General features: G+C 52.5%; 1 protein-coding gene across 9 annotated transcripts; it reads left to right on the forward strand.

Annotated features, from left to right (window-relative positions):
• Positions 1-1,252: 1,252 nt before the first annotated feature.
• LOC113259254 (synaptotagmin-15-like) lies at positions 1,253-21,587 on the forward strand. 9 transcript variants are annotated; one of them, XR_007189952.2, is made up of 10 exons: positions 1,263-3,102; positions 4,262-4,557; positions 6,111-6,281; positions 6,904-7,024; positions 8,038-8,217; positions 9,048-9,578; positions 10,602-10,697; positions 18,735-18,791; positions 19,110-19,456; positions 20,406-21,587. XR_007189952.2 is itself a non-coding variant. In XM_048218660.2 (8 exons), exons 1-8 carry the CDS (start codon positions 1,313-1,315, stop codon positions 9,188-9,190), a joined length of 1,254 nt encoding a protein of 417 aa, XP_048074617.1. In that variant the 5' UTR covers positions 1,253-1,312; the 3' UTR covers positions 9,191-12,679. The 9 variants fall into 9 exon arrangements, 3 of the variants coding, with proteins under 3 accessions (XP_048074617.1, XP_048074619.1, XP_048074618.1); XR_008958103.1 differs by lacking the exons at positions 18,735-18,791; positions 19,110-19,456; positions 20,406-21,587 and having other exon boundaries at positions 1,272-1,319; positions 2,249-2,441; positions 2,960-3,102; positions 10,602-12,679; XM_048218660.2 differs by lacking the exons at positions 18,735-18,791; positions 19,110-19,456; positions 20,406-21,587 and having other exon boundaries at positions 1,253-1,319; positions 2,249-2,441; positions 2,960-3,102; positions 9,048-12,679.
• The last annotated feature ends 120 nt before the right edge of the window (positions 21,588-21,707 follow it).

Below are 21,707 nucleotides of genomic sequence, written 5' to 3' on the forward strand. Positions count from 1 at the left end.
CAGCCTGCTGGGCTCCCCGTCTTGTCTCCTCAGCCTCCTCCGAACCGTGATAGGCACAGGTGCCAGCCAGGAGCGGGGCCCAGGCTCGCTCTTTGGGCACGGCTTTCAAGACTGTAAAACAAGATCGACCCTCCCTCCCTGCACACCTATATTCCTTTCGGTCCCCAACTACAAGACGCCGCCTCGAGATCTCAGATGCTCCCACCAGACGCCCCCGCAGGGACGCTGCGCGCTGCCCCAAGAGGGTGTGCCTCCTCCTAGGGGGCGCACGCCGGGTGGGCGCGGGCAGAGGACCTGGAGCGCCCTTCCTCCAGCCTCCCATCAAGGCTGCGTTCACGAGGACTGGCCCTGCCCCTGCGGCCTGATAATAACCACTACAATAATAGGGGCTGCGGGTGTCGAGGGGACGCAGGCAACGCCACCCTGAGCCACATAATCACCACAGTAGTGGCTGGCACGCGCTGTGCACCCCCAGCCCCTCACCTTCAGGCCAAGTGACCCTTCTAAGCCGTGTCCGTTACATACTTCCACCCAGAGGGAGTACTATTACGAACCCAACCGAGGACAGAGAGCCCAGAGTGCTGAAGGAAATTGTCGCAAGTGGCACAGCCGGCTTATGGGGAGCCGGCGTCGGAACCCAGGCGGGCCGGCTGCAGACCCCGGACTCTCCAACGCCTCATTATTTTGTGTGCTGCGACTGCGGACGAGAGAACTTGAGCGCCGCACCGCGCGCTCCCGCGGTCAGCACCCCGGCGCGGGGACCCGGGACCCCGCGCGGAGAGTCCGCCCTGGGAGCCACGCAGGCCCCCAGAGCATGGGTTCGTGCTGGGCCCGGGGCTGCACGCAGCCGCAGCCTGCGGGGGGCCGCGGAAGGGGGAGGAGCGCTCCTAGACCAGCAGGTGGCTTGCCGGGGCGGCCGGGCGCGAAGGTTCGGTGCCGAGTCCTCCATCACACGCGGCGGCGAAGGCCTTAGCCCTGGCCTCCCGGAGCCTGGCGCCCTCGCACCCCACCACTCCCGAGCTGCGGGAAGCCCTGGGCGCCCCGTGCCGCCCAGCCCGGAGCCCTGCAGTTTCCGGGCGCGCACCGGCGGCTCCCCTGTGCGGCGGCGAGCCGGGCCTGGCCGGGGCGGAGCTGCGGCGTCCGGGGGCTGGCTCCCTGCCCCCCGCCGCCTGTCACCAGGGCCCGGGCGCAACGAGGGCCCGCCCCCGCGCCCGCCCGACGGCCCCCGCCGGGCCTTAAAAGGCTGCCCAGCAGCGGCTAGAGGCGCGGAGACCTGTACGCCCCAGTCCCGACAGCCGGCCCGAGCAGTCCCATGGCGGGTAAGTGTCCCGCGCCCCACCCTCCGGGCCCCTCGGCCACCCGTGGTCGCACTTAGCCTCGCCCTCCTGCCCCGCTGGGACGCAGTCCGCACTCCGAGTGTGGCTCCCAGCGCAGGGCGGGGGTGAAGTGGAGAGTGAGACCCTGTTCTCCCAGACGGTTGCGGGTCAGGAAGGGTGGTGGTCTCGCCTTCTCACCAGTCCCCTCGGTCCAGACCCCAGAGCCCCGGAAGCCCCTTGTCCTCAAGTGACCCGAAGGAGGCACCTTCTTCGCCCTCGGAGGGCAGCCGGCCCCTGGAAAGGAGCGTCTCAGAGCTCTCAGGGGGCCCTGAACAGGAGTGGATCCAGCCAGGTCCCCTCCAATGACGGGGTGCAGGCAGCAAAGGGTCCTTGTGTCTCTGCTTCTCACACCAACTGCCCCTTTCCTTATCCACACTCCCTTCCATCATCTTCAACTGATTCCCCTAAGTGGGCTCATCTTGATGGAGGATTGAGGAGGGGATTGGGTTTTAGAGAAAGTTACAGAATTCAGACATGAGTCCAGCCTCTCAGCAGGTTCTGGGACCCAAAAGGATAGGGCTCGGAAAGCAAGCCCGGGCATCGTCCCTTCCTGGGCTTTCCTCAAGTACGTGATACCCACACTTGGGATTACCCTCAGCCTGAACAGGAACCCAAGGTAGATAAAGGTTCTGGTAAGAACAGATTTAATGTCGACTCAGGAGCACAAGAAAATGGTTCATTTCAGCCAGAATCTCAAGTCCAGGGCCAGCTGCTCTCCAAAGGAACAGGAAGCCTGCTTCTGTGTCACTCCCCGGGGGTCCAACCCAAGGGGTGGGGTTGCTGCCCAAACTCTGCCCCCCAGCAGCCCAGTGGTGTGAGGGGGAGAGGCTTTCCCCCCCCGGCATCACAATTCTGGTGGTCTCTGCCCCCAGAGCAGGTGGCCCTGGTAATTGGGGGTCTCACGGGGGGGCTGCTGTTGCTACTGCTGCTGATATGCGTGAGCTGCTGGCTCTGGAAGAAGCTTCGTGCCACGTTCACCTATGAGGAGCTGCCGGGGAGCACCACTGCCTCCTGCATACAGGGGGGCAAGCTCTGCCCACCACAAGCCAGGACCCAGACAAGCAGGTGAGGCAGGATGTGGGGCCTCGCAAGCTCCTGGCCTTGCTTGGGGCCCTCCCTGTGGAGTTTCCCTTGAAGTAGGGTGGGAAAGGAGGGTCTGTTTATGGAGCGCCTCCTCGATGCCATCGCCATGCTACAAAGAAAGCCCAGAATCATCACTACAGGCTATGGGACAAGCCCTATGAGGCTCATTTTCTAGATAAGGAAATAGACCCAGAAGACCTAAGTGACCAGTCCAGGGAGCAGAACTAGTATGCCAGAACAGGCATTAGAGTCCAGGCAGAGTTACTCCAGAAGCAGTGCTCCTTCTGCAAGTCTGCGCTGGCTGCCGACAGGCAGAGGTGTTGGCTTGGGCAGGGTGGGGCGCTGATGTGGGTCCAGAAAATGGTGCTCTTGCCTCCTCTTGGCTCCTGCTGACTTTCCTTCCTCCAGCCTCTGGCACTCAACCCCTACGGGCTGAGCGCGCTGAGGCCACACCATTCTCTTGCCACCAACATGTATGTCATCTGCCCGCCTCGGGACAGGCCACCAGCTGTGCCATTCGTGGTGCCCCCTTCCCTCCAAGACCGAGACCGGGTACCCCTACACAGCGGAGAGCGGGCCCAGGCCCCACGGGATCCCTGCCTCGGCCCGGAGCTCCTGCCCCACCCCTCCAGCAGCAGCTTTGGTGAGTGCTCCTGCCAGAGCCTGCCTGCGGGCAAGGTCTGTTCTGGCCAGGGCAGACCTATTTGCTTTCGTGGGCCTGGCTCTGGAAAACAGCCTGGACCAGCAGTCCTCCAGTGATGCCCCCCATTACCAGGTCCGCTTGTTCTTGGGACAGAGACTACCAGGACTGATGCCTGGGGAAAGCCCACACCATTGGCCTCCTGGGGGCAGAACTGGGACGTAACCCCACCCCCTGGGTTGAACGCCAGGAGTGAAACAGAAGCAGGGGTGCTGCTGGCTGGGCTCTGCTGGGCCTCAGCAGTAAAGCCATTTCCCTTGGGATCCTACTGCTCTGGGCAGAGTCTTCTGGTTTCCCCTGGAAAGAGTTGCCCAGCAACCACTCTTTCCAGGTACTCGGGTCTCCCGAATGCCTGCTACACCCCCGGCTTGTGCCAGACATGGCCTCAGGTGCCATTGTGGAGTTAGACCTCACCATGCCTCTGTGGGGGAAGAGATCCTCACCCCATTTTGTACATTCATAAACAGAGGCTCAGAAGGTTAACAGTGCCCTGCTCAAGGTCACAGAGGCAATAAGCCACAGATCTGGGATTGGAACCCAGAACGCTCAGTGGGTTCTGTTCCAGGCTGATAGGTTGGCTGATCCAGAGGGCAGAATGGTAGCAGCCGGGGGCACAGCTTTCTGCCCACCCCTTTGCTCTGAAGACCTCCCAAGTTATCTTCCAAGGAATCACCCAGTGATCAGCTAGTCCCTTCTAATTTGAAGAGAAAGAAAAGAGGCAAAATTTTAATACGGAGACATCCTCTGGACGCCATGGACAGGAGCCAGGCCAGGTGCTGGGCATTGTGTCCGCCCCAGGCAGGCCCTGACCAAGGACAGGGGTTAAGTGAATACTGGGCACTCTGCTGGGGGCCTCAGCGGGGAGCAGGCCTGGATATGCCATGCCTTAGTGCTGGCAGGCTTCCTGGAGGAGTTGCACTAGAGAGAGGGCCTGTGTTCAGTCTGGAGAAGGGCATGGGGCGGACGGGGCCAGTGAACTGCCTACTGGAGGCTCAGCCAAGAAGAGATGGGCTGGGGGCAGGGGTGGTGAAGCCCAGAGCTTGCTGTCCCCCACGTGCCTGCCTTCCTCTGGCCTGGCAGACCACCCGCCCCTGTGTTGTAGGAAATACGGGTGTGGTGGGGACCGTCAACCCGGAGCTATACAAGTTCCTGGAGGACAAGAGTGAGACTGACTTCCCCGACGGCTGCCTGGGGCGGCTGTGGTTCTCGGTGGAATACCAGCGGGAAGCCGAGCGGCTGCTGGTGGGCCTGCTCAAGGCACGGAGGCTGCAAGCCCCCTCGGAGACCTGCAGCCCCCTGGTGAAGCTCCACCTGCTGCCGGACGAGCGGCGCTTCCTCCAGTCCAAGCCCAGACGCAAGACCTCCAACCCGCAGTTCGATGAGCACTTCATCTTCCAGGTACGACCTCTGGGCCGGACAGGGTCTGGCCTCCGGGGCAGGAGCAGACGTCGTGCAGGTGAGCCCCAGCCTCCTGAGACAGCCAGGGCCCCGCAGCCCCCGAGCCCCTGGTGCCGCCAGCTCTGCTTTACCCTGCCTGCCAGCTCAGGGCCTGCAAGTGCCCAGAGGCTGATGGTGGGGGAGGGGCGAGACAAGGGCAGTGAGGGGTAGAGGCCTGGGCTCCCTCCGTCAGGGCTGCCTGGAGGAGGGAAACAGAAGACACATTCTTGGAGCACCTACTGAATGCCAGGCTCTGGCCCACGGGGCTCTGGAGAAGCAGTCCAAAGCTCTGGAGCACTAGGGGGTGTCTGGCAAGGTTATTCCCGGGAAGGCAGATGGTGAGACCCCCACGCCCCTTGGCGTGAGGGCAGGAACTCACCTAGCCTGTCGGAGGCCAGCACAGGCCCCAGGAGCCGTCGTGCAGCAGGTGGTGACTTGGCTGCCCCGTGGGCCAGGCTGGCTCAGGGTCTGGAGGTGCAGAGGCTGTCAGGGCACTGAGCCAAGCCCACAGGGGCCTGGGAGCCTGAGCAGGTGACTGGGGGCCCTTACGGGAAACCAGCCATCAAGAGCTGCCTTGAGGCCTTGCACAAACATTTTCAAGAGCCGGCCAGCAGGCTGGCCACAAGGTAAGGAGAGGCTGCTCTGCGTCCAGGAAGAGTGTGATTGCTGAGGCCAGAGCCCTAATTCTTGCCTTCTTCTGGGCCCTGGGCTGGAGCTGAAAAGAGAGCTGGCACGGGGCCCAGCTCCCGGCCCCTCTGCTGAGGGTCAAGGCTGCGGGAATTCACGGGTGACCTTGCTCTTCCCAGGACATGAAGATCTAAGGCGCGTAGCCGTTCTGCGCAGCGTGGCCGCAGGTCGTGCTCACAAACTTATTTCTGTTTACTCGTCACTTCCCTGCCCTGTCCCCACCCCAACTTGATCCTGACCTCTCTGTGCTTTAAGGGGGAAGGGGAAGGAGACGAGGAAGAGAAAAAAAATCTATGTTAACTGACCATCTGCCAAAGGTCTGACACTGTGATTGGGGTTTTACAACTCAGAGAGTAAGAACCATTATCCCCTTTTACAGGGGAGGAGACTGAGTCTCAGAGAGAGATCTGGGGTGCCCAACCAGATGGCAGAGATGGGCAGGTTCCCTGGGCTCCGGTGCGGACGTCTCACACTTTTCTGTGCAGGCAAATCACTTGGACGTCCTGTTAAATGGTGGATTTCCTTCATGGGCCTGAAGTGGGGCCCAATGTCCTGTATCTCTAATAAGGTCCAGGGGAGCGGTAGACGCTGCTGGTCCTCGAACCACACTCTGCAGGGCAAGGCTCTGGCACATGCTCCCACTGGTCCTGGCCCCCGGGGGCTGGCCCCACCGCTGGCACGGTCCCCTGAGGATGCCTGGGTTTGGGGGGTGCAGGTGCCTGGCGGAGCCACCTCTCACCAAAAGCTCCTGTGTCCAGAACAGCGTGCCACACCCACCCATCACAACTCCACGCCCGGGCCCCAGCCCAGACCCTCATCTCTCCCAGGTGTCCAGCAAGAGCGTCACTCAAAGGGTACTCAGGTTCTCCGTGTACCACGTGGACAGGCAGAGGAAGCATCAGCTCCTGGGCCAGGTGTTCTTTCCCCTGAGAAATGAGACCCTGGCAGGTGACTGCCCTCACGTCATCTGGAGAGACCTGGAGGCTGAGAGTGGGGAGGTAAAGGTCAAGATCACCAGGCATATACGGCTGTGTGTCAGACTACCGTGGGCAGCCAGCAGTATGGCCCAGCGCCTGCCGGCCAGCTTTAGCCCAAACAAGTGTGACTCGGGCTCATGGGCCAGGGCTGGAGCTGCATGGGACCGGGGGGCAGGGTAGAGCTGCTCCTGGGCAAGGAAAGGCCGCCTGAGGTTTCTTTTGCCCTGGAGACCAGATTACCTGGAACAACTTGAAAATCCACATTGAAATTCCCATGCAAATCAGACACCTGTGAAAGGTGACACCCCAAATGGACCAGCCAAGGAAAATATTTACCCTCTCTTCTCCTGACCCCCGGGAGGACCCAGGCAGCTTGGAATAGGCTTTGGAATCCCCTAGACCTAGGTTTGAACCCTCGGCTCTGACCCTTACAACCGTGTGATCTTCAGCAAGCCCCTTCAGCTCTCCAGACCTCAGTTTCCCCATCCGTAAAATGCCAGGGGACTGAAAGGAGAAATCATGGGTGTGTCACCCAGTACCAGCGCTGACTGCTGGGAGGAGGGAGGAAGGCTCTGTCGGGAAGGTACCATGGTTCCTCCAGTGCCTGCTGAGTGACAAGGGTGCTTTCCCCGGGCCTCTCCAGCCTCCCTCCGAGTTTGGAGACCTGCAGTTCTGTCTCAGCTACAATGACTGCCTGTGTCGCCTGACCGTGGTCGTGCTGCGAGCCAAGGGCCTCAGGCTGCAGGAGGACACGAGTTTCGTCAGTAAGTTTTCCTTCTCAGGGCAGGCCCTGTCCTGTGAGCCTGGGGCCAGGGGCTGGAGTCTGACCCCTCCCTCTGGCCCTCCAGTTTCTACCTGCATGGGGCCCACCCCAGAGTGCTCACTCCCCTCTGTGGACAGTGGTGATGTGGGAAGCCACTTCCTTACACTGAACCCAAGACTGTATCCCCTTGGCCTCCACCCAGACCCCTAACTCCCCTGAGACCAAGCCCGCCCCTCCCTTTCCCCAAGGCAGTGTCCTGGCTCCTTGAACGGTGCTGTCCTTCCGCCTCCACCTCTGTCCTTCCATGAAGGATTTCAGTTCCTCTAGGGCCAGACCCCTTGCCCCCCCGCCCCCAGGGAGGGCTCCCTGTACACAAGGCAGGACGCTCAGCTGGAAGAAGAGGCATTCCAGGCTGGCAGGGAGCGCGGTGCCCTGCTTCCTCCGGCTTCCCAGAACCCAGCAGCTGGAGGAGCGGAGGCCCTGTTCTGGCTCACCGAAACGTCCTGCCCTTATGTGCCCCCTTCCCGAAGCAAGGTGGTAGCTATCTGCCACCTGCATGTCTCCACACCCTGTAAGCAAGTTGTCATTCAACCTTCCACTGTGGATCCAAGACCCACATGAGCCCCACCCCCAGAAAGCTTGGCCCTCTGAAGGAGAAGGTGTTTGAGGGGCTCCAGGGAGCCCGAGCACTTAGCAGGCAGGGCCCCCTCTCCACCAACGGGAGGGATGGGCATGCGTGCAGTGCCAGGCTCTGGGAAACAAGGGCCCGCCAAGCCGTGGGTGAACTCAGGAGGCCCAGAGGAAGGAAAAGGAAGGGAGCCAAGCGTTTCCTTGGGCGGAAGCCCATACGCTAATCAACCCTGTTTCCTCTTGTAATGCCCTCTGGCTGCAGCAACTGGGAGTCGTGGGGTCCCAGCGCCCGGGGTGGGCGTGTGTGCTCCCAGCCAGCCCTGCACAGGCCAGAGGCTGGGCCCTGCCTGGCCCTCCCAGCCCACGGTCCACACTGCCCCTTAGGTGTGTTTGTCAAAGTGTCTCTGATGAACCACAACAAGTTTGTCAAGTGCAAGAAGACTTCGGCTGTGCTGGGCTCCGCCAACCCCGTGTACAGCGAGACTTTCAGCTTCAAGGCCGACCCCGCGGAGCTGGACACGGCCAGCCTCAGCCTGACAGTGCTGCAGAGCGCCGGAGGGGAGAGTAAGGCCGCTGCCCCTTCCCCAGGCTGGCAGGGAAATGGGCAACGGAGGAGCGTTCAGGCTGTAAGGACCGCAGAGAGAGGCTTCTGTTCTCTGCCTGGGGAAACTAGAACTCAGAGAGGCCGAGATGCCTGCCCAAGGACACAGGGCTGGCTAGCAGGAGAGCTGGGATTCACGCCCAGCTTTGTTCCGGTTTGACTGCCGTGGCACCGTACGGAGAGGTTAAAGGGTGGCCTCTGCTACCCACTCCGGGAGCACAGCACTGCAGAGTCTGGGGGCACCAGCCAAATGACCTGATGCTGTGGGGGGCTGTGGGCCCTACCTCGCTTCATACCTTCTAAATAAAAGTGTAGGGTCCTGGGTGAGGTTCCACTCTCAGCATCTGGGGGAGCAGAGCCATCAGGCCAGCTGGCCTCATGGACCAGAGCTTCAGGCCTTTCTCCACCACGGCACTTGGTGGGAGAACACTGCTGAAAATTCCCTCTGAACATCCTGTGGGCTGATGGAAGAGGCTTCTTTCTGGAGGGGCCCCTTTCTCCCTCAGCTCTTTGATGTGAGGCTGGCTTAAGACATCTCACCAGGAAGGTGAGCAGCAGAGGGGGTGACCCCAAAGAGCTGGCTCTCCACCTGGGCTCCCTTCTCCCACTTCCTCCAATTCCAGAACAAAGCCAGGATCCCTTTGGGGGCTGCCAGCTCGTGCTTAAAGAGGGAGGGGGCTTGCTACGTCCTTTGAGAGGAGGAGTAAGAGAGAGAAAGAGATCTCTGGGGGTGTTGCCAGGTGAGGTGGTTTCCGTGCTCCAGAGAATGATGACGTTTTCCCCTCCCCCACAGCCAGCCACCAGCTGGGCCGCGTGGTGGTGGGCCCCTACATGTACACCCGAGGCAGACAGCTGGAGCACTGGGACGAGATGCTCAGCAAGCCCAAGGAGCTGGTGAAGCGCTGGCACGCGCTCTGCCCCGCGCCTGAGCCCTGACTCGCCTCGGACCTCCGCTTGGCCTCCAGAGCCCGCTGTCCCCTCGGCAGCCGCAGGCCTGGACACTCCGGCCAGCATGTCACTGGGCCGCCAAGCCAGGCTGCGCCAGGGCCCCGTGCTGCTGATGCGCGGCGGAGAGGAGGGGGCGACAGAGCCCCAGCCAGGTTAGCAGCGTGGCTGGCTGCCACTCCCCAGCCGCAGAGACCCTCCGGACTCAGCCCATCCTCCTCTACCCGTGGGGCTGCCTGGGCTGTGAATCCCAGCCCCTGGTCGGCACAGCCCCCGTCTGGACCGGAATGTCAGGCATTCAGAAGGATTGTATTCAGGGATAGCACGGTAGCTGTGCTGAACGAGACCCGGCTCCACGATCCCGGGAAGCTGACGGCAGGTTGGTGCTTCCTGCCTTCCGCCTGGCAGAGAAAATAAACTGCTCTGGGGGAATCACGGGGGGCCGGGGGGCCCAAAGCACTGATTTCCGCTGGTCGGCAGTAAAGAGCACAGTCTGAAAGTCGGGTTGGGGTTGGGGTTGGGCACGTTGGTATGGGACCGCCCCGGGACGCCCGGGCAGCGTAGCGTGCCCACAGCTCGGGAGACAAAGCTCTCGGGGATCAGACTCACTGGCATCAGGACCCGGGAAAGGACACTGGGAGCAGCTGCCCAGGTACCAAGTGGTGGACGGGTTCTTGGCATCAGCTCCCTGTGCCAGGTGAGGAGCCCCTCACCTGTGTTGGGTCCCTCCCAGGGCTATGTCACATCCTGCCCGTGGCGCGTCCTCCCCAGGACCCAAGCCTCACAGCCCTGGTCTTACAGGTGTTCTACTGGTTTCTGTGGCCTCCCTGGTTGACAGCGTTCATCTCGCGGGACTCACTTTGGGCAGGAAATGGCAAGAACGCAGCCCACAGGGCCGAGAGCTTTTCCCGTAAACCTAGTGATTTCGTTAGGATGACTGTGTTGTGGCAGGTGTCCGTGTAAAGTTCACTAAGTTGGCAGTTCCCACAAATCATGGTCATCACCTCCCTGTGACATTGTACTCGGGGTAATGAGCAGCCATTGTGCTTGTCACCGTTACTTCCCAGGCAGCTTGTATTTTTACCCAAATGCTTTTGAACTTGCGGGGTCCATGCCTCGTGATTGTACACCTGCAACCAACTTCAAACCAGTGTCTTTTTCTTACGTAGTGAAGCGACTTCAGCAAAAGAAAGTAGTGATCGTTATACTCGGTCTGCGCCTCTGACTTCACTTCCGTTCTCTGTAGATGCACAAAGACAAGCTTTACCTGGCAGTGGTCCGTACAGACAGAAGATCTTGTGTTTGCTTTTTCTCACTTATTTCACACACATTCCAACAAAGCCCCCGCTCCAGTCATTTCTCATAGCATCACAGCACACACATTCTCTGTGTGTTTGTCTAGCAGGCTACTCAACTGGAACTGTTTCCAACCACCCCCACGTTTCAAGGTGACGTCCATGCCTCTCAGTGGCCTTTCCAGGGCCACTTGGAAAAGTTGGTAAGTATCCCCTTTGCAGGACAGAGTGAACTGGTGTGTCTGACTCACAGCTGAAAAATCTCAATGGCAGGAGACCGGCAGGCTCTCTGCTCCGATGAAGGGGAAGAAGGTGTTGCTATATTGGGCTGGAATGTCTACAGACATGGTCAGGGCAAAAAATACACAAGTACTTCCAATGGGCCAGAGAGAGCTGGCCTAAGTTACCTCAATCCTGTCCACCAGGTGATCCCTGCCTTTCCACTTTGCAAGCCCTTTGCATTTCCACAAAGCATTTTAGAATCAGCTTGTCCACTTCCCCACCAAAAAAATGCTAGAGTTTGACGGGATTTTCATTGAGTATATAGACCAGTTTGGGAGCCATTTTATTTCTCTACAATATTGACTCTTCAATCCATTAACATGGTATAGCCCTCCATTTCCTTTGGTCAGTCGCTCCTTACCTCCAGTTTTTAATGGTACTGATATCACTCATTTCAATTCCACATATATTTTACACCTAGCAAGACATTACTATTACTACGTTCAGCCACTATTCATTTATATTCACCCACAGAGTTGTTCTTTCTTTTGCTTTTCATTCTTTCCTGCATTTCTGGGATTCTACCTGAGATCATGTTCCTCCTACTTGAAGAACTCTTTTTAGTATTTCTTTTAGTGCAGATCTGCTCACAGCAAATTTTCTTAGTTTTTGAATAGAAATGTCTATTTCAAATTCATTTTTAAAGGATTTTTTTGTGGAAACAGAATCCTAAGCTGACATTTTCTTTTCTGTCAACAGTTTTAAAATGGTGTTCATTGTCTTCTCACTTCGATCATTTCTGTTGACAAGTGAGTTATCAATGCTATTGTTTCTCCTTGGAAAGTAATGCGTCTCCCTCTCCTTCCCACTCTTAGCTGCTTTTAATATTTTCTCTTTATCTTTGTCTATCAGCCGTTTGAGTATGGCATACCTCCAGGCAATTTTCCTTTTATTTTACCACCTTGGGAATAATAAAGCTTCATCAGTTTTGGAAAATTCATAGCCCATATTTCTTCAGATATGATTTCTGCCCCCTTCTTCCCCTCCTCTTCTTCTGAGACTCCAATTACACACCCATTAGATCTTCCCACCAGCTCCCGCAGGACTCCTATGCACTGTGCTGCATTTCCAACTCTCCTTACCTCTGTGCTTCAGCTTACAGTTTTTATACTGCCCTCTTACATTTTACTAAATCTTCCTCTGCTAAGTCTGATTCTAGTTAATCTATATGCTGAGTCCTTAATTTCAATGACTGCATTTTTCGGTTCTAAATTTCCATTTGATGCTTTGTGATCAATTCCAGTTCTCTGACGAAAGTCTCTGTTTTGTCAATCACACCAATATCTGTGTCATCAGTGGGTCAGTTTTATTGCGTATGTTTACCCCTTGGTCCTGTTACTCGGAATGTTTGACTATATATTGTCCAAAGCTGACCATTATGATCAATTAGAGTAGCTCCAGGAGAAAGTATTCCTCCAGAGAGGGTCTCACTATATCGTCTGATTGACAGAATGGGGAGAGGTCACCTTAAGCCAGTCTAGTAATGAACTAACCGTAGTCTGGGTTGCAGGGGTTTTTTTGTTTTTTGTTTTTTTCAAAGAGAGGGCACAAGCGGGGGGGGGGTGCAGAGGGAGAGGGAGAGAGAAATCTGAAGTAGGCTCCACTCTCAGCGTGGAGCCCGACATGGGGCTCGAGCCCACACCCTGAGATCATGACCTGAGCTGAAATCGAGAGTGGGACACTTCACCAAATGAGCCACCCTGGTGCCCCTGGGTTGCAGTTTTTGTAAGGCTCTCTAACCACCTCTGGGTTTCCCCCATTTTTAGGGTGTAGTCTTCCATGGATGCCATTTGGATCACCAAATGAAGCTCTGGTGCGTTTACTAGGCTCTTCTTTCTTGGTGGGTTCTGAGCTCCAATTTTTATCTCCTTAGTGTCATGCTATTGTCAAAGAAAAAAGAAAAGAAGGAAAAGGAAAGCCAAGCCCTGCCATCTTTCATAGGCTTTCTGCATAAATTAATTCACAGCTTCATAAATCAGCAAATGCCTCAGAGGGAAAAGCCCCTCAGTGTCAGAATTACTCTTCTATCTCCTTTCTGTTCAACATCTTGCCTCTTCAGTCCCAGCTGCTTTGGCAACCCCAATCTCCAGGTTCTTGTCTCTCCAACTCTAGACACTGTGCTGCTGCCCTTACTGTCTCGTAGCCACGGCCCTCTGCCCAAAAGGTCAGCCCCTTAATGAGAATCAATGCATGTCCTGAAGGAAGAAGTGGTTCACGGAATGTCAGCTCATCTCCTTGTGTTTTCCTTCTTCTGAGATCATCTTGTCGATTTGGCAACTCTCCAGTAACTTAAAAAGAGGTTTTCTGTATTTTACTCGGGTTTTCTACTCGGTTATCGGTATGAACATCACTCTACCCCACAGAGAAAAGTAACATTTTTCTCAGAACTCCCCAAAAAAAAGAATTCTCGGCAAAGACTAATTTTATACAGGGAATTTGATTACACAGTTCGTGGGAAGGCTGGTGACGCCAAAAGGAAAAACTTTGCTTCTATCAGTTAGCCGTTTTTATAGTAATGGCGCATAACAAGCACATCTCGATGGTTTATACGTGGAATTTGATTACATTATTCGTGGGAAGGCTGGTGATGCCAAAGAGAGAAAAGTTGCTCATGTCATCTGTTTTTGCAATAATCGTGCATAACAATCACAACATCTCAGTGTTGTACTAAAACGAGCATTTATTTCTCATCCATCTACGGCCAGCTGCGAGTGAGCCCATCTGGCTTAGGCAAGTTCCTTTCAAGCAGTGGGTCTGGCTGGGTTCAGGGCCTCCCCCAGGCCCACCACACGTTTGTTCACTCGGAGCACAAGCTGAAAGGGCAGCAGCTTCCCGGTGGTGGGGGGCAGGGGAAAGTTCTTTCCGCGGAGAAGGTAGAAGAAGGGCAAGCACAGCTCTGTGTTCTTCTGGCGTTTACTTAATATCTCATTGGCTGAGCCATGTTGGGTGGCCAAGTTCAAAATCAAGGGGCAGGGAGGCAAACTACGCCTTTTTATAAGAGGAACTGCAAGCTACATGGCAGTGGACGTAGCTGCAGGGAGGGGTGGAGAGTGGGGGTGGTGATTCAGTGCGCTTTACTGATGCGCTCTGGAAATGGGGGCCTCCAGAGCCCGGTGCGTGGCTGTGCAGGTGCTCTCCATGATGGCGAGACCGCAGGCCTGGGCATCAGCAGCCAGGCCTCAAAGCCGCTGCTGTCCACTGCTACCCTCTAGTGGTGAGTGACCGGAACTTGCACAGCCGTTTGCCAATTCCGTTTTTTCTGATTTTTCATTGCAGAATTCTTTGCTCAGGTTGCTGCGAGAGCCTGGAGCATGCTGCTGGCCTAAGCGTCAGAGCCAAAGGCAGAAAAGGATGATTTTTACCTTCTTTCTGCTGTTGAGTCTCATCCAATTATCTCGCATTTGGCAAACTCAACCTGGAACTCTGTTCATAGGAGTGTCTGGGAAATAGAATTTTCAGACAATGTAATAAAGACCTTTAAATGGGAGGGGGATGCTGCTGTGGTCCGTCCCACACCCCAGGGCAAACCGGGGTCGGGGAACCTTAGGTAAGAGATCGGCAGAGCAAGGAGGCTCTCGAGGTGCCCACATGAGTACTCCAGCTCCTAACTGTACTGGTCAAGGAGGACCTCTCCTGCCCCTTAGGCGGCTTCCTGGTTGGGCCCCCTCCCTGCCCCTGCTGGGTTGAGCAGAAACCTCTGTTAGCAAGTTTGGGGAGGTGTGGAAGCACGAGGTAGGAGAAATAGGAAAACAGTGCTCTGTGCCCATCTCCGGTTGCAGCCTACGAAGGGTGCGAGCCGGGGTGAGGGTGGGAGTGAAAGGGGAGCTTAAATTTTCAATGAAGTTGAAAGTCCAGACTACATGAGATTGGACATTTTAAGTGCTGAACACAGCCTGCTTTTGTAAGTAGAAGTTACAGGAAAATTTTGTTACCTAAGAATGATCAAAAAAGTCCTGGGCCTTGCCCTAGATTTTATCCAAAGGGCAGGGAGAAGCTACCTGCTGAGCAGGTCTGAATGGGTCACTGGGGAAAAAAAAAGGATGAAGTAGTTTGCTGATTATATTCCATAAGCCGGGCTCTTTCAACATAATGGATATATTTCTTGATCGGATTTAGTATGCCATTATGAAGACAGATCGTAATATCTGCCTCTTGTTTTTTTCCTATTGTAAGTATGGAATCATTTGCTCAGGTCACTCCTCCCCTCCCCACTTAAAGCTTTATTTTGAGTGGAATGTTTCTCAAAGTGCGACGATTGTCAAGATGGGGAGCAAGGAAGTAGCCCTTGGGGACTATCGTAGGGCTGTATACCTCAGCTTGCTAAACCCGCACAGCAGCCCAGGAGGAGCTCCCCCACATTCGGAAAGGGTGAAAGTGAGCATCAGGGCCGGGGTGCCATTTCTGGGGCTCCAGAGCCGGGAGGTGGTGGAGCTGGAATTTCAGTCAGATTCCGGATGTCCAAAATGCTATCACTGCGACATATTGCCAGAGACCTCGAAACAGCCCTAGGCAACGCAAAGTGCTGTCACACTCCCACAGCGGGCTGTGTTAAAGGCCTTCGAGGGCCTAGTCGACAGGCCGTTTCTGTTTGTGCACCGTTAAGGGCCTACGGGGCTGCCCATCTCTCCACCCTCCCTCCCTCCCTCTCGCTTCCTCCCTCTCCCTTCCTCCTCCCTCCTTCCTTCCTACTTTTTCCCCTACCCGCCCCCCCCCCCCGCGCCGCTTGTGTAAATTATGTTATCTCCACAGATGATAAAGTGTAATCCTGCAAATGACCAGATTTGATTCTTGTCTTCCCTTTGTTTTTGATAATATGCTTTTATTGGCTTGCTGATTGACCTGATAAGACAAACTTCCAGAAGGCGGATGATGCAAGCTAGGCCGTGGGGGCACTGGCGCGGACGGGAGGGAGGGCTGAAGTTCTGGTGTCCATGTCAGGAGGGTCATGGGAACATGACTGACAGGCCAGACCGGGACACAGAGTGACCGAGGGGTCGTGAGTCCGGGGCGTGTGGCAGGGGCGGAGCGCCATCCGGCGTCCTCACACCCGCCACTGATGTGCGGCGACTGGAACCACCAAGAAAAGCGCCGACCTCCCGCAATGTGTCTCCAGCGCCCTCTACTGTTCAGCCGCGTACTCGCCGCAGAGCCCGTATTAAGAATGCATTTGGATTTCTAGGAAATTAGTAACTGGTAAACCAGCCTCTCCAGAATCTTCCCTTGTGCCCCCTCCCAAACACACCTCTCCCTCCCCACCAAAATAACCACTAACCTGGCTTTTGTGGAAATCCCTTCTTTGCTTTTACTACCTAACCATGCAGCCTTAAATGCCATAGGCTTTTGTTGTTGTTGTCACAAAGTTCATATAGGGAATTGGAAAGGAAGCACTCTTTGTATTTGGCTTCCTTGACTCCACATGATGTGCTGAGATTCATTATACATTGGGGGGGATATTAAACCAGAAGTAGAGTTGCTGGATCATAGGGTTTGCATATCTCCCAGTTTAGTACATAAAGCCAAATAGTTCTCCAAAGTCCATGTACCAAATTCACATTCTCACCAGCAGTGCGTGAGTTCCCATTGCTCTACATCCTTGGCTACACTTGGTTATCATCCGTCTTTTTATTTGAGTCACTCTTCTTAGTATGGAGAGGTGTCCCTTGTGGATTTACTTCATACTCCCCTGATGGCAAAGGAGGCTGAACCTGTTTTATGTGTTACTTGGTCATTTGGAGTCTCCTCCTTTGTGAAGGGCTTGTTCCTGGATCTTACCTGCTTTTCCATCCGGTTGTGGTTTTCTCATTGATTTGTAGGAATTCATTCTGATTAGATGTATTACAACTGTTGTCTCCCACTCTGTTTTTTTATTACCAATATATATGCAGTTAATTTCCTCCCATTTTTATGGCTTTCTTTTCATAAACAGAAGTTTTTCATTTTAATGTAGTCAAATGAAGCAATTTTTTTGTGTCCTCTTTTTAAGAAGTCCTTCTGTAGGAGCGGGACAATACGGACTCCATCTTTGGCCCTCCATCTTGTTCATGTCCAGACAATGACCTCTCTGGGGGCTACACGTTCCAAGCCCTTTGGAGGTTAATGTATGCCCTGACCGGAATGTGGGAAGGCTTGTTCTTGTCTTCCCTAAAGTTGTTTAGATAACTAATAGAGATAACATAGTTTCTAAACACCCCACCTCCCATTCTGGCACACAGCTGGGGCCACAAGGTCTGGTAAGTGTTAAACCCTTTGACCTTACCAAAGTGCTCTCTGCACATCCCCTCACTCTATAAAATTTGTGGACTTAGGTCTGGACTTTGGGGAGAATAACTATGCCACTCTGGATTGTCACCTGCCCAATCCCACGTCAGTAAGTTACCCTGAATAAAACTGTGTAAACTGTATGGAGTGGCCTGTTTCATTTTCTGGTCTCAAAGTGCCTTCTCAGTTTGGAGGATACTTTACTGTCCCTCCTCCATCTTCTCACACTTTCCATACCTCGAGATCATGAAGATATTCTTCCATACTATTTTTAAGAAGCTTTATTATTTTGCCTTTCACATTTAGATATCTAGAATCTACTTGAAATAGACGCTTGTATAAGTTGTAACATTGGATTCAAGTTTCTTTTTTTTCCATTGGATATTGAATTATCCAAGCACTGTCTATTGAAAAGATTATCCTTTTCCCCATTAGTCTGCTGCGGCACCGAGGAAATAAATCAAGCATCCATATACGTTTGGGTCTGTTCCTGGGCTCCTTCTGCTACATTAGTGAATTTGCCTATCTTTATACTAATACCATCACGTCTCAAGTACTCATTTGTAATTTCAACATCTGCTTGGGTAAGTCCTCAGTCTGGTTCTTCTTCAAGAATGTCTTGGCTATTTGGGCACATGGCATTTCCATGTAAATTTTAGAATCAGCTTGCTAAGTCCCTCCCATCTCCCAAAAAGAAGTCTGTTGTGATTCTGGCTGGAATTGCCTTGAGTCTACAAGTCAATTCAGGGGGACCTGTCTTTAAAATACCGAGTCCTCTCATCCCTGAAAACACCATACACTTCTATTTATTTAGCCCCTCTCTAATTTCTCTACTCAGTGCGCTATAGTGGCATGCGTAGAGGCTTTGTGTATCTTCGTTACCTTTTTCCCTGTACATTCATTTTCTTATACCATCATGAATGGATTTGTTTTTACATCGTTTATCTTCTAATTCCTGCTGGTATCCGTAAAGTGGGTCTTCCTACATTGACCTTGTGCCCAGCAATCGCGCCGCACTCACTAATGCTAATCATTTATCTGTAGATTCTTCTGAGTTTTCAATACGTACCATCATAGTTTTATATCTTGGCTCCAAGCCTTATATTTTAATTTCAATTTTTTGCTTTATTAATCTGGCTAGGAACATCAGGAAAGTATTGGATGTCAGTGATGCCACTGGATATCCTTGTCTGATTTCTGTTCCCAGAAACATTGCTTCATTAAGTAAAATGTTTCCTGCAGTTGTAAGCTCCTTAGGATGAACATTGTTGAAATTTGTTGATCTCCCTCCATTGATTTAATGTATGTCTTTACAAGAATGACATATGTTACATACTGTTTCCTAGAGTGATTTTTCACTTAATATACTGTAAACACCAAATCTGTGGTTTTTTCATTGTTTTGCTTTTTTTGTTTTAGCTTTAAAATTTTTTCTGCCTATTCTTTTTTTAACAGCTTTATGAAGATAATTCACAAGCCATACAATTCACCCATGCAGAGTGTACAACTCAACGGTTTTTAGAATGGTCACATTCCTTTTTATTCTTCTCAATTAATTTGTAAATCAGTTTATCAACTTGTATATGCCATCCATCAGGGACTTTCGTTAATATTGAATCAACTCTGATCTGGGATCTTTTCAAGCAGCAAGCGCACAGTACAATGTTCCATTGATTCTTTTCTCTTTATATTTCCCTCAGGGTTTTCAAATCATTTCCTTGGACTACATAAAGCCATTCATGTTTTTGGTTTTACCTGTAAGCATGATTATTTTTATTATATTTAGAACCGTATATTATTGGTGTGTGGTTATATATTACTACATTTAAATTTTGTAAGTTTATGTTATGTGTAATTAATTTACGTTCTATGTACTACCAATGTATTTTTGGTTGGTTTCCTAAGATTAATTTTCTGTGTATACATTCCAGCCATTCAAAATAGTGACATTTTATTTAAGACTTTTTGCTACAACTACACATTCTTTTTTTCTTCTGAAATCATGTGGTCATCATTTCTAATGCTGTCAGGCACTTCAAAAATATTAATAATACGCCTATCTGGCTTTTATCTAGAACATACATGGGATCGGTAAAAAAAAGACAACCCAATAAAATAAACGAGCAAGTGACCTGAGCAGACGGGCCACGAGTGGAGCTGCATCGACAACAAATAAGGCCACGAAAAGTTGCTCAACACCATTCGTCATCAGAGAAACGCAAACTGAATCCGTGAGCTGTCGCTTCACACCCAGTAGAGTGGCTACGTGAAAATGACTGGTCCCTCCAAACAGTGGCGAAGCAGAACGGGGACGCTCAATCATGGCCTGTGCGTAAAGCTGCACAACTTCGGAGCGCTGCTCAGCAGTTTCAATGAAGGGAAATAGAGGACCTACCCCACAAGCCAGCAACCTCAGTCACAGGTATTTATCGCCCCCCAGGCCCCAAAATGAAACATGGGTCCACAACAAGACTTTGCAAAACAGATGTTCACTGGAAACAATCCAAATGACCTTCGATCGGAAAAGAGATAATGTAATATATTCATTCACTGGCTTATTACTCACCAGTAAAAGGAACGAACTACCGAGTCACATAAAAATCTGGATGAATCTCAAAAACACTGTTGTGTGAAAAAAGCAAGTCACAAAGGAATATAAACCACACAATTTTATTTAGATGACGTTCCAGAGTAGATAAAACTAATCTATGGTGATAGAAATCAGAAAAGTGGTTGCCTGGCATGGGCGGGGATTGACTGGAAGTGGAAATGACGGAAATTTTTAGAGAGATGGAAACCTATCTGCCAAAATTCAGCAAATTGTACATTTAAGATCCGTGCATTTTACTCTGCATAAATCTGAATTTAACTTCGGGAAAAACAATCTGATTGGCCCAGCTTGAGTCACATATCTACTGCCTGTGAGTAATGGGTTTCTGCCAAGGAATCAAACCAAATATAGACACGCCCCAGAGAAGGGGTATGGTTGTGGGCTTGGCTCCCGGCCCCATGAAGTATCTACATCTCCAAGGTGGCATTAGTTTCTGTGATCAAAACAGTATTACCTTTTTTGATATTTGGTAAGTAAACTTTTTAATATAGGGAATTTGTATTCTTCAGAAATTAGGGAAATTTTCCTGGTAATTCCATCAGATAAAAACAATCATAACGGAGAAAGTAACACCAGGCCCCAGGTCCCCACCCAGGACAATCACTAGACCATTTGGGTCAGATTCTTCCACACGGTCTGATCACAATGATACATAACTTGAATTGCATTACACACATTATGTAAATAAGGACAAACCCTCAGCTTGTCTGCTGTCTGGTTATGCCGAGAATTTTCTGACCTGCTACCTTGTCCTTAGCAGAGCACGGAGTGAAGTCAATCAGAGAGAGAAGTCAGGACGAACAGAAGAGGTGACGTCTGGAGGGAGTTGAGGGGTGGAAGAGACATGGCGGGAGCTTGATCTCCCCTGACAAGAAACCGTGCAGATGCTGTGTAAGAAGGAGAAGCCCTCCAAAGAACTTGGCTCACGTTCTAGAAAGAGCAGGGTTGGGTGCGGGCTGCGCAGAAGGCACCGGTGGTCAGGACCACCCCAAGAGAGGACCACAGTGGGAGCTCGTTTGTCATGAAACCCCCGTCCTCTGTCTTGCTTTCCTCCCTGCTCCAATCCCTGCAGGAGCTGGCCCCGGGGGGGACGGGGGAGGGACTGGGGAGAAGTTGTCTCACTGCCAGTTCCTGTCCTCCTCCAGCCCCAGGGAGCCGCATGGGAGCAAAGGGAGGAAGGCTGTACCTCCTTCTCCACTTGGAAGCAGACAGCTCACTCTGAGCAAACGTATTCCTTCAGTGGGCGGAGCTAACTTCCTGATAACGAGCCAGGTTTAAGACCCCGAAGACAGAATAACAATTAATTGGCAAACCTCCTCCCCTCTCACCTATTTCTCCCCCTATTGACCTTAAAACAGGGGCCAGGGTTAAACTGTCAGGAAAGACGAACACTTTATTCTAATCATTCTGATTTCTGAACCATACTGCACCATCTAGAGACCCTCCAGGAGGGAAACTCATCATTTAAAATCAGACATAGGGATGGTACGTTTTCTGTTTCATTCTATATTGTTCTGAGAAATTAGAGATATTTTCTTCTAGGAAAGCCATGTAACAGCCTGTGGTCACATACTCAGGTAAACCTAAATTAATGGAAGACTAGCTGTAAACAAGATGGGAGAACTGTCCCTCTCAGCTGAACTGTCAGATGAAGAATGAGATTTACCTGAAGTGTCTACCATGGGACTGCCAGACACAGGACTGCTGGATTGGCTGACATTCTTAGGCTACCCAATTGAGTTTTATAAAAATCTGTGGAGTAGGTTAAATATACTTACCTGTACATCTTGGGTAAGGAATACACCTGGGAGCTGTGGCAATTTGTTTAAATTAAATACATGATAATTTCCTCAGGACAGAAGGAAGTTATTTTCAGCCCAAAAAAGGGTTCTTGGAAATATGGGCTAACCTATGATACTATATATTAAAAACTGTGAAGAGATATTGGTGTGACCTGGTGTTCTTGGTCTCACTTGAAATGGCTTAGAGACTTCTTCGCAAAAGGGTGTGAACAGCCGTCTATTTCGGGGGTCTGTGTTTTGGTTGATAAAAGGATTAGGTT

The sequence above is a fragment of the Ursus arctos genome, unplaced genomic scaffold (assembly GCF_023065955.2).
Source record: "Ursus arctos isolate Adak ecotype North America unplaced genomic scaffold, UrsArc2.0 scaffold_7, whole genome shotgun sequence".
Classification (NCBI taxonomy): Eukaryota; Metazoa; Chordata; class Mammalia; order Carnivora; family Ursidae; genus Ursus; species Ursus arctos.